The sequence below is a fragment of the Hirundo rustica genome, chromosome 9 (assembly GCF_015227805.2).
Source record: "Hirundo rustica isolate bHirRus1 chromosome 9, bHirRus1.pri.v3, whole genome shotgun sequence".
NCBI lineage: Eukaryota > Metazoa > Chordata > Aves > Passeriformes > Hirundinidae > Hirundo > Hirundo rustica.
Window position 1 is genome coordinate 31,218,494 of NC_053458.1, and position 12,210 is coordinate 31,230,703.

The 12,210-nt window shown below is 51.5% G+C and overlaps 1 protein-coding gene across 1 annotated transcript; it reads left to right on the forward strand.

Moving 5' to 3' along the window:
* The first annotated feature begins 604 nt into the window (after positions 1-604).
* LOC120756389 (olfactory receptor 14J1-like) lies at positions 605-2,243 on the forward strand. Its single transcript, XM_040072692.2, has 2 exons — positions 605-641; positions 1,288-2,243. Exon 2 carries the CDS (start codon positions 1,311-1,313, stop codon positions 2,238-2,240), a length of 930 nt encoding a protein of 309 aa, XP_039928626.1. The 5' UTR covers positions 605-641; positions 1,288-1,310; the 3' UTR covers positions 2,241-2,243.
* Positions 2,244-12,210: the final 9,967 nt, after the last annotated feature.

Genomic DNA, 12,210 nt, shown 5'->3' on the forward strand with positions numbered 1-12,210 from the left:
ACAGGAAAATCCTGTTTTATTAATCTACTGCTCTGGGTTGCCTGGATGGGAAATTGCACATATTCATCACTCTGTTCAGATTGAGAAAAATCAAACAATTTTCTCTCAGACCTTATTAAACCAGGCAGCGACCGAAATCAGCAGAGGTTCCCTTGCAGGCAGCATCAGTGTCGCTTTTCCAGCCTCCTCAGGGTTGCTCTGATGTTGCCATCAGAGCCTGCAGAGCCAGAGCTGCCCCTGGGCAGTGCCTGAGCTGGGAGGGCTCTGCAGGGCAGAGCTGAGCCCCCAGCGCTGGGCTGGTCTCTGGCAACACTGGCAGGGCCCAGCCCTGGGCACAGGGAAGCAGCTGCAGGCAGGGACAGCTCCAGGCAGCAGAGCCCTGGGCAGGCAGTGGGGAGAAAGTGCCACCAAGCTGTGCTGGGATATTGAAAGTCCTCTCCGAGCTGAACTATTTCATGAATACTTTTTTCAAAGATTCCTGTGCTAAGACACTGCAAATGGGGTGTCCCAGCTTCCTCTGACCCAGGGAGCTCTGGGCTGGAGGCTGGGAATGAGCTGACTCTCCTCCAGCAGTGGAGGAGCCTGGACAGGACAGGACATGGACAGGACCCTGGGTGTGTCCTCGGGATGCCATCCAAGCTGTGAGCTGCCTCCAGGGGACACTGGGGGACAGGAGTGTCCTTGGCCAGGAGTGGGGCTGAGACTCTGAGGAAGGCTGAGCCAGTTTGCTCTGCTGTGGCTCCCTCTGCACTCAGCTGTGTCAGGCTGATTTTCAGGGGAACACAGGGACTGCCCTGGATCTCAGAAAGGGCAGCTGGGGACAGATGGAGCGACAGAGCAGCTCCGCTCACCCTTCACTGAGTTACAGCCAATGCTCTTGCAGTGCACAGTTCTCTCTGATCCCCCTGGACACAGCAGGAAACCCTCTCCAGCTGCCTTTGGCCATCACCGTTCCTTAGCCCTGGGACAGGAGATGCTGCCAAGCTCCTCTGCCTCAGGAGCAGTTTGGGCTGATGAAGTCCAACCCCAGACTGGCCCCTGTCCCCATTCCCATGACCCCAGTGCAGCAGAGCAGAGCTGACCCCTCGGTGTCCATGGGCAGAGCCCCTGCTCATCCCAGCAACGGGGCCAGATCCCAGCAGAGCTCCAGGCATGGGGCTGAAGGGAGAGCTCTGAGAAAAGGAAAACTGGGTGGCACAGAGCAGCAGGGGCAGGGCTGGGAGAAGGGGCTTGAGCATTGCTCAGCAAAGTCTCCCCTGACTGTGTCACTGTCATCTCCTTCAACAGGACTCCATGGCCAGAGTGAAGAAATGTCCAACAGCAGCTCCATCAGCCACTTCCTCCTGCTGCCATTGGCAGACACGCGGCAGCTGCAGCTCCTGCACTTCTGCCTCTTCCTGGGCATCTCCCTGGCTGCCCTCCTGGGCAACAGCCTCATTATCAGCGCCGTAGCCTGCGGCCACCAACTGCACACGCCCATGTTCTTCTTCCTGCTCAACCTGGCCCTCACCGACCTGGGCTCCATCTGCACCACTGTCCCCAAAGCCATGCACAATTCCCTCTGGGACACCAGGTACATCTCCTTTGCAGGATGTGCTGCACAGCTCTTTTTCTTTCTGTTCTTCATCTCAGCAGAGTATTTCATCCTGACCATCATGAGCTATGACCGCTATGTGTCCATCTGCAAACCCCTGCACTACGGGACCCTCCTGGGCAGCAGAGCTTGTGCCCACATGGCAGCAGCTGCCTGGGCCAGTGCCTTTCTCACTGCTCTGCTGCACACGGCCAATACATTTTCCCTGCCTCTGTGCAACTGCAATGGCCTGGACCAGTTCTGTGAAATCCCACAAATCCTCAAGCTCTCTTGTTCCAAATCCCACCTGAGGGAACTTGGGCTTCTTGTATTTTCCATTTCTTTATCATTTGGTTGTTTTGTGTTCATTGTTTTCTCCTATGTGCAGATCTTCAGGGCCGTGCTGAGGATCCCCTCTGAGCAGGGACGGCACAAAGCCTTTTCCACCTGCCTCCCTCACCTGGCCGTGGTCTCCCTCTTCATCATCTCTGCACTGTTTGCCTACCTGAAGCCCCCCTCCATCTCCTCCCCATCCCTGGATCTGGCAGTGTCAGTTCTGTACTCGGTGGTGACTCCAGCCCTGAACCCCCTCATCTACAGTCTGAGGAATCAGGAGCTCAAGGCTGCGGTGTGGAGACTGATGACTGGATGGTTTCAGGAACATTGAACTGCTGGCCAATTTTTGTAAATCACTTGTAATAAAAATCATTCCTGATAGTTCTTGTTAGTTTGGTTGTGGGTTATTTTTTCCTTCCTTTCTTTTTTCATGTTGTCCACAAAGAAATGTCATTGCAATAGAACATGTATTTTTGGTAACATCTTGCAATGCGACCTAAGACTGGCCTCCAGGCTCCTTTCCAGGCTCTCTCCAGAACACGCCCAGGCCAATGCTCAGCAGAGAAAAGCCCCATGAGCAGCCTCAGGGTGGCCGTGGGCAGGGTGGGAGCAAACAGCATGGCTGGGGCTCTGCAAGGTCCCTGGGGGAGATGGGAAGGAGCAGCAGAGCAGGGGCTGATCTGTCCCCACTGTGCTGGACACCGCAGGGCAGCGTCCCAGAGCGTCCTCATGCATCTGCCATAAACATTCCCCCCTCTGCAGCCCTGGCCTCTCCCCCAGCTCACACAGGTGCCGCATCCTTGCAGGCACAGACACGGCAGCACTGGCTCAGGAGCCCCTGTTTGCACTGCACACAGCAGGCGTGAGCACCCCCATGGTGTTGGTGTGGGGAGATGAACCTGAGTGAGCACAAATGCCATCAGCCCCTGGGGCCAGGAAGGGCCGGGGGACAGCAGGGAAACCACTCAGGTTTGTGGTGGCCTCTGAAGTCAGCCAGAAAGTTTGTTCCCATGAGCTGTGAGTTTCCTGTGCTACTGCAGATGTGGTTGCTCAGAGCCAGGGCTGCCTGGCAGCCACCTCCAAATTGCCCTCAGCATTTCCTTTGTCTCACCTTGGCTTTCTTTCCCCTTCCTGGTACAAATATCTGCATATTGCCCCTCCCTGTTCCCTCCCATGCAAATAGCCCATCCCTGGTTGCCCATTCCTCTCTGGCCCCATTCCCCGTTTCAGTTCCTGACTTGGCCCCATGGGAATGTCCCTTGGGGAGCAGGATCATCCTCCAAGTGCTTCAGGAATTGTCTGCAGGCTCCTGCAGGACTGACAGGATGGGCTTTGAGGCTGTGAGGAGAAGCTGAGGCACCTGGGCTGCTGCACCTTCTGGAGAGGAGGCCCAAGGCTCATCCTGCAACTGCTGCAAGGATGGTTTCAGAGAATCACAGAATCAGCAAGACTGGAGAACACCTTGGACGTCATCAAGTCCAACCTGTGCCCTGACACCGCATCGTCTTCCCTGAGCCTCCTCTGCTCCAGGATAAACAACCCCAGCTCCCTCAGCTGCTCCTCACAGGACTTGTGTTCCAGACCCCTCACCAGCCTTGTTGTTCTTCTCTGGACACACTCCAGTCTTTCCACGTCCTTCCTAAATTGGGAGGCCCAGAACTGGACACATCACTCAAGGTGCTGTCCAACCAGTGCCGTGCACAGGGGAAGAATCACCGCCCTGGTCCTGATGGCCACACTGTCCCTGATCCAGGCCAGGAGCCATTGGCTTTTTTGGCCATATGAGCACACTGCTGGCTCTTGTCCAGCCTGCTGTCCATGCGTCCCTGCAGGTCCCTTTCTGCCTGGCTGCTGTCCAGCTACTCTGTCCCCAGCCTGTCAGTTGTTTATACTGGACAAAAGGAGTCTCAAGGGAGACAAGGCAGTATCAGGGCACAGGTTGGACTTGATGATCTCCAAGGTCTTTTCCAATCTTGCTCATTCGGTGGTTCTCTGAAGCCACGCTTGCAGAAGTTGCAGGATGAGCCCTGGACCTCCTCTCCAGAAGGTGCAGCAGCCCAGGTCTCTCAGCTTCTCCTCACAACCCCAAAGCCCATCCTGTCAGTCCTGCAGAGCCTCTCCAGTGCAGGGGAAACACTGGGCAACTGAATAGCAGAATCAATATGATTTTAGCAGAAGCCATTTATTGTTCACGTTAAACTCCAGTTATAGATTCTAGCACTACTGTCCACACGTACAGGTGTCTCTCAATTGTCTAAGCCACTTGTTCATGAGGCAGGCACACATCCTTCAGGACACCTAATCGGTCAAGCATCCATCATCATGTTGTGTGTCCTCTAAGTTTTGCATTGCTTTTAAACAGTTTCTCAGGCTCTTGGTTCTTATTTTTAGGCCTGTTGTTATCTCAGTAGCCTTGAGGAATTCCTGAGAGCTCCTGGGCAAGGAGCATCAAGCCCTGTCTTGCAATGCAAGATTTAACCAAAAAAATGTATTCTATTACCATCTGTGAACACCAGGAGGGCAGGTTGTTTATCTCTTCCATGCCCCATCCCTCATATCTCTGAGGAGGATCTTCTCTTAATGGCCCAGCTGTTAAAAGCAAATGGGGCAGTGTTCTTTATCTCTTCCATGACCCATCCTCCCTGTAGGGAGATATCTTCTGTTAATGGGCCATTGCCACTTTGGGAAGGGCCCTGGTGACCCACATTTCCCGTGACCCACAGTGAGAAGTCACCTGTCCCTTTTTCTGCCCCTGGCAATGCTGTGAGATGGGACTGAAGGACATGAGGGTCTGGCCATGTTCACATCATTGCATCTGAGCCCATCTCAGGTCATTTCTGGCTGGGCTCTGCCCCAGCCCACGGAGTGTGACCTCAGCCCTGACTCTGTCACAGCAGCTGTGCTTGAGCCCTGCAAAGCCTAAAGGTCACTGTCATGGGTTAGCACAGTTTGGTTTTCAGTTAAGGAGGAATTTGAAGTATTACCCTGTCAGGACTCTAGAAATAGTTTTAGAAAGGACAAGGATCTATCAGAAGCCGGTTTGAGATATTGGCATCTGCTTTGGCCACTGAGAATGTTGAATGCGACTTTGGGAAGTACCCATATAAATCCCAGTTTTGTTCAGGTCAGGCCCTTTTCCTCCTGGTCAGCTGAACAGGTAACATCGAGTGGGTCCTACTGCTCCCCACATCCCACCTCCCCCTTCGGGGGGCAGTTCGCCAGAGGCCGAGCCGGACTCCATCTGCTCCGGGGGGAGGAGAGGTTGCAGCTTAATATCAACCACTTTGAAAAAACCTCCCCGGAGACCCCAGAGCAGGGAGGGATCTCCTCTGATAACAACTATGGGCCCGGTTTGGCCGAGGCTGCCTCGATTGTCACCGAGGGGTGGGCAGAGCTCTCCTCCCGCTCCCCTCCTCCGGTGTCTTCCAGATGGAGAAGAAAGAGTGGAGGGAGGAAACCAGGCTGATCTGAAATGGAGAGACTGCTGCCTGGAGCAGAAATCCCATGGCCACTGCAGGCCTGGGCAGAGTTAATCCTTTCCTGGCAACATGGAGCTTCCAAGGCCTAACCCTTCCCTGAGAGAGAAAAGGAAGAGACAGAATGGGTGTAGGAAAGACACCGCATGGAGTCAGTGGAGCAAGAGTGAAAGAACTGGTAAAGATTATTAGAAGAGGGATTGAGGGTGTGGACATTTTTAACTGAACTTTTCTGGTCTAAACGACGGAGAAATGGACTGTTTCTTGTAACATCTTAATGTTGTTTGGGGGAATGCTAGTTCTAGTCAAAGTTGGGGATTGATATGATTGAGATTTAAGTGGGAATCTTAAAGCCCCTCACTCCTGGGGTAAAAGAAGGTCTCAGCCCTTGAGACAAGGATGATTTTAGAGAGGAAGTGGTTTGAAGCCCTCAGCTCCTGGGTTAAAAGGAGGTCTTTATTTCTTTTGAGACAGAGATAGTTTAGAGATAGCAGAGAATCCTGGTTTTATACTAGAAGAAGCATTCTTAAACAGTACCCCAGATACACTGAGAGGCACATGAGTAGCCAGGGGAAAGGCTGCTAATGGGTGGAACAGCATAATCTGCAAAAACTCCAGGCAGCTGCAGATTTGTGACATTGAGAGCCAGAGGACTGTTTTTGTCTTGTGGCGAATGTCTCCATAAGACTCTAGAGAGACTCCTCTCCCAAAGTGATGAAAGATTATGCTTAAATGGTGAAACTGACTGAAAATCACAGGTTATGTCTCTCTGTGTTGTTTGTAAGAAAGTTAACAGCTTGTAAGGGAAGGGAAGAGCGTTTTGAAGTCTCATTTTGGTTTTCTTGGGTTTGTTTTCAACTTCTCTTATCTTTTCCATTCTTTTAGTGTGTGTTAATAAAACTGTTTGCTTTTTAAGCTTGAGCCTGCTTTCCTTCTCCTGATCCTCTCCCACAAAAAGAGAGTAAACACTAAGAAGACTACGCTAAGTTTAGCAAACAAAATTTGACAAATGTGTAGTCACTACATTAATTAGTGTTTCAGCCCAGTTTTAACTAAAACCATTACACCTTCCTATGGAAAAGAAATGTCCTTCTTGTCCAGGTTCCCATGGCCACAACTGAGATTCCACCTCCAGCATTGCCTGTTGTGAGAGACTGGAGGAGATTGTTGGCTGGAAACATTTCGTATGTGGGGGAGGAAGGGGCAGGTCCAGCCTTGCCCTGCCCTGAAACACCAGCACTGCCCTGCCCTGTAACCCCAATCCCCCCAGAGCCTCTATCCCAGCCCAGCAGTGTCTGCCAATCCTTGGCACACCAAAGGCAATGCTCCACAGCCACCTCTGCAGCCCCCAGCCCAGCTCCTGAGTGACCAAGTGACCCAAAGTCCCCCCTGGGAGAAGGGCCCAGGAAGACCAAGGGGTATTTATGGTCGACCACAAGGCAAGCACATATCTTGACCCCACCTCTTCTTGGAATTTCTGTCTGAACACAGCTGGAATCCAGGAGTTGGTAGCTCTGTGTGTGCGTGTGTGTGCTTCTTTGTTTCTTACTTGTCTTTCTTTCTGTGTCTTCCTCTTTGAATTCCGTCCCTTTGCAAACGTTGAGTAACTTAAAATTGAACCGGTTTAGACTTTGTGATATTCAATGGACCAATTTATAATGCTCTCAGAAGTGTTTCTTGTTGATTGAATATTGTATTAAACCTTTTGCCAAAGTTTCTCTGATTTTCTAAAGTTGCCAGTAAAGTCTGTTTTGTTGTTTTGAGCTCCTGAGAATCTCTTGTTGGTATTTCTCCAATGCATCAACTCAGAGTACTCAAACAATTGTAAATTCTTTTAAATGTCTCTCTCAGAGTTGTTTGGGGGAGGGGGGTCAGGGCTTGTCTGTCCTGCTTGGCACAGCCCAGGCAGGGCTTTCACAGCCACATCGCACGCTCCATTTCCCACCTGCACCTGCTGGTGCCTCTGAGTTCTGCTTGCCCAGCCCCAGGGACGATTCCCTTGTCTGCCCATTCCCCCACGGTCTCTGGGCAGGGGTGGCCTCAGCGGGAGCTGCTGACATCCTCAGACACTTGGAGGCTGCTGCTGGATTGACTTCTCCAGAGGCTTGTTCAGCCTTCAGCTCTTCAGTTCAGGAATTCAGTGCCCCAGGGCTCAGTAACATTCAGAACACCTTAACAAGCCAAGACTCTGGGAATAATCTGATCTAAGTTTCCAAATAATTTGTGGCCAATTAGACAGATTTGGCAAGTGTATTCAAACTGATGATATTTACAAAGACAGTGATAAAACATTTTTTAAGTCCAGTTGATTTTTTTGTTTGTTTATTTTCCTGTTAAAACCTTGATATGTGCAATCTGCAGTTGACACTGAATCCAAGTATATTCTAATATAGCTTGAATAGATATGAAAATCCAGACCCTTTATGTCTGACAATCAATCAGACTCTGTCCCTACCCCACCTCACCATTTGCCCCATCCAATACCTGGGACTCAGAGCAGTCTTGTGCAAATTTGAGCTCCCTCCACCCCAGGCTGGACCTGCAGGTTTCAGCTCCTGGGCTCCAACTCCCACCTGCTTCCCTTGGAGAAGGCATTGCCCAAGACACAGAGGGATGTTCATTTATTGTCAGTGACAAAACACAAGGGAAGGCACAGCTCCATTGTGATATATGACCTAAAGTTAATTCGTGTTAGGTAATGTGATATGTAATTAATTCACATTGAAATGTAATGGTATGCAATATAAAATTGATCTGCGTTCAGTCTGATTTAAGATCTGTAAACCTAAAGTGTGTTTAGGATTAACTAAAACTAAAACTGCAAGAAGGAGACACGGGGGTTGGGAAAAGAAAGAATTTCTGCTGGGAACCGCTTTGGGACAACCAAAAAAACCCTAAAAGAATGGAAAACGGGAGAGTGGTCCTACTTTCCCCAGAGATAGGCGTGCTAATGATCGAACGATTTGGAGAAGATTGGTATCTTATCTGTTCCGGCCCGATTTAACATTTCCAAACCTTCTCCAGACCCAGCAATCATGGCATTGTTCCACTCTGAGAATCTATTCAACTGACCCAGGGCCTGAACATGAATACCTAATGAAGCTACCACAAAGCAAGAGTTCTACGGTTGCTGTCCACTCTCAGCGAAAGACTGTATAAAAACTGGCAGTGCTGGGCACAATTTGTGAACAGAGGGGGTTACAGAGCGATAGGGTCCATTACCACGTTCACCCAGTGCCAAAACCCCGGGGTTCGACGCTGTTCCTTTTAATTGTGGCTGTTAGAGACTGAATTTAAGTCTCAAAATAAAATTCTAAATTTTGATTTATGGAATTTGGCTTGTTGATTTATTAGATCCATCAAATGCAGAAGTCATTCTTCTCCCTGGCTCTGCCCTGCACCTGATCCCCACAGCCTGTCCTGTTTCCTTTATCCCTCCACTGCCAGGGACTTTCTGGCACAAGGGAGCTCTGCTCTGGCTATGGAGTTGGTCTAAGTGCAGCCAGGTTTGTGTCCCTTGAGGGACTATGAACTGGTGAGACTCAGAGGCACAGAAAGATTTCTCTTCATGGCCAACATAAAAAATGGGAACATGATAAAATTTAATAAACATCAAACCACTTCCCCCAGCTCCTTGTGACATCCCAGCAACATCTGACATGTCCACAACCCACAAGTGATTTTCATACAGGAAGAATTTTTAACCAAGACATAAGAAGAGGTGATATATAAAATAAAAATACAACTAAGGAGCTGAAAAAGGTGTTATTTAAACTTCTGAAAAATTGGACAACTCTGGGAAGCTCAAAGCATGAAGCCAATCAAGGGAGATGCATTGGAATGACCAGAGAACATCTGCAGGAGGAAATCTGGCAGCAACAGGAAGGGCATAGATCCAGCCACTCTATATGAAGAAATGTCTTTACACATGGCCATTTAAACAGGAGAGCTGGAAACACCTGAAGGAAGAGGGCCATGAATTGTTAGACTAAATGTTGGTGTCAAAGGTAGAGGGGAAGATCAGTATTTCTTCTCCTGCCATCAGTAGGAGAATCTAGTAGATCCAGGAAATTCCTGTTCCTGGTGGGAAAGTTTTGCCACTTCTTAAAAGTACTGAAGTGACCCAGATAACAGAGATTTGCTTGTATAATATGAAACTAACAGGTATTTAAACCTGTGCCCCGTTCCAGGCAGACATCAGTTGTGTGCCCATGAACAGGCAGTGCCACTTGTGCCCTGAGGTGCTGAGCTGGGATTGGCATCTCTCAGAGAGGAGCTGAGGGAGAGCAGAGCACCTTGCAAGCTGCAGGTCGCTGACAGCCCTGGAGGGCTCCTGTCCCATAAACATCTGCTCTGCTCCAGTCTGGAACAGGGACCAGCATCGTGCCGGGATCATCAGAGAACTGTGGTGTGTGCTGGAATTCAATCCCCTCCCCATCCCACAGCAGCCCTGCATTTCCCTCCTCCAGCCTTGGTCTCCAGCACAGCCATGGAGGCTCTTTGGGCTCTGCACTTTTCCTGCAGCCACCAAGGGCAGCTGAGTTCTGCCTTTGGCACAGTCAGCCCTGCCCAGCCCAGGCAATGCCCAGCAATTCCTTGTGTGTGCCTGGCCCTGCTGTCAGCCCCGGCAGCGGCTGCGTGGCCCCTTTGTGCCGCGCTGGCCCAGCCATGGTGCCACAGCCCCTGTGCAGGCCCAGGGCAGGACAGGAGCATTGCGGGTCGGGAACGGCCCCTGTGCCGTGGTGCCCACAGCAGCCTTGGGGCTCTGTGCCCCATGGCCTCCCTGCTGGGCAGCCTCTGCCAGCTCCTGCACAGCCCGTGGCACCTGTGGGCCTGCACAGACAGCCCTGCCCCGGGCTCTGCCGGGCTCTGGGCCAGCAGAATGGCCGGGCAGGGCTGGCCATGGCCGGGAACAGGCCCTGAGCCCTGCAGGAGGATGGAGCTGGGCCACAGCCAAACTGCCCCACAAACCTGGGCTGAGCAGCCAGGGCTGGCAATGGCTGGGGACAGAGGCTGGCGCTGACAAATGTCCTGGGCCGTGTTCCTGCTCTGTCCATGCCACCAAGGGCACAGAGCAGCCTCCTCTCTGGGCCACTTGCCTGTTTTCAATGCCTTCCACAGGCACTGGCCCTGCCCCACAAGGCCTGGGCTGAGTCCTGCCCCTGCCTGCTCACACAGGCTGAGATGGACACTGATGGTTCCTGTGCAAGGCTCTCTCAGCCCAGCCCAGCTCCCTCCAAGCTCTGCCAGCTGCCCTGAGCTCTCTGCAGCACCAAGGGCCTCTCCCCAGCACAGCCCAGCTGGCTCTGGCCCCACAGCTCTGCTCAGGGCAGGCTGCTCTGGGCAGGGGCCCCACGGCCTCAGCCCCTCGGAAGGGCACAGCAGCAGCTGCAGCTCAGACAGGACTCAGCCCCAGCCATGGGGAAGGTGCTGGGTGTCACGATCCGCTCGTACAAGCGGGGGTCGTGATGGTTCGTTTACTGATCTCAGAGTGCAAAACACAACACAGAGGGGATTTCAGCATTAAAACAAATGCACCCTTTATTGATTGACCATAGCAAATGCGATAGAGGGATTAAGAGTGAGAGAAAGAGATAGAGAAAGAGGTAGAGGAAAGGGGGGATATAGCTACCAAACGTGGAGACGGAGTCCTCGTGGTCCAGTCGATGGGTCCGCCTGTCACGTCAGGGAGAGTCAAAATCTCTGGTTAACTCAGGGGTTTTTATTATAGTCCTCAATCACGGGGGGGGAACAGGTAAATCTATTGAAGACATCGAGGGGGGAACAGGTAGTCCATGTTCTTAGCAGTATGCGGGAGCCATTGTCTTCTTGGTCCAACGATCACGCCTCCAGGCAAACATCTCGCTTCAGTTAAGTCAGCCCCCATCCCCTGAATTAGGGTTGCAGGGGTCTCATGTCTCAGTCCTTGAGAGGGGCTTTATATAGGGGTCTCAATCTCAGTCCTTGGAAGGGGGTTTTGATCTCTGTCTGTCACAGTGGTTGCAAAGCAGATGAAGGATTTTCTGTGGGGGACCACCAAAGTTACCCCAGAAAGTTCCCTTGGCCAAGAGGTGGGGAAATTCATAGGCTATTGTTGTGAAGCAGGGACTGTGAAGCAGGTGTAATCTTCAGGTACAGAACTACCATTACACTGCTCAAAGCCAGTGTACCGTGGCGTGGTGACACAGGAAAATGCACCTGCAGATGATTGGCAAGCATCCACCTCGAGCAGGCCAGAACGGCAGTGTGGTCCTCGGGGTCCTTATGACGATCGTGAGGCAAATGAGGGGAACTTCAGACAGACTCTTACACTGGGCCAAGGGAAAAGTGGGCTCCCTGTGTGCCCTGCTCCCCTCTCCCTGAGGTGCTGAGAGCTCTGCAGCCCCTGCTGCCATCCCATCTGCCCACGCCAGCACAACAGCCCCGGCCTTGGGGCCCTCAAGAGCTGCTCCTGCTCCAGGCCCAGGGCCCATCCCAAAGCTGGGGCAGCCAGAAAGCTGTGCCCATTTCTGTTCATTCCTGCTCTGATGAGGGTGGATCCTCAGCCCTTTGGAGGCTGATGATGAATTTTACTCTCCAGAGGCCTCTTCCTTTTTGAGCTCTTCTGTTCAAGGAATTCAGTGACAAAAAGTCATAAATATTTGTTCAAAACACCCTAATAATAAAAGCCCCTGGGAATGATTTAAGTTTTCAATTCTTCTGTGGCTTATTAGACAGATTTCAGAAGTGTATTCAAAGGGAATACACTATATAGAAAACAATGCAGTGAGAACTGTTTTCCTGTTTCATTCTCCTGTTTATAGGTTGATATCAGCAATGTCCAAT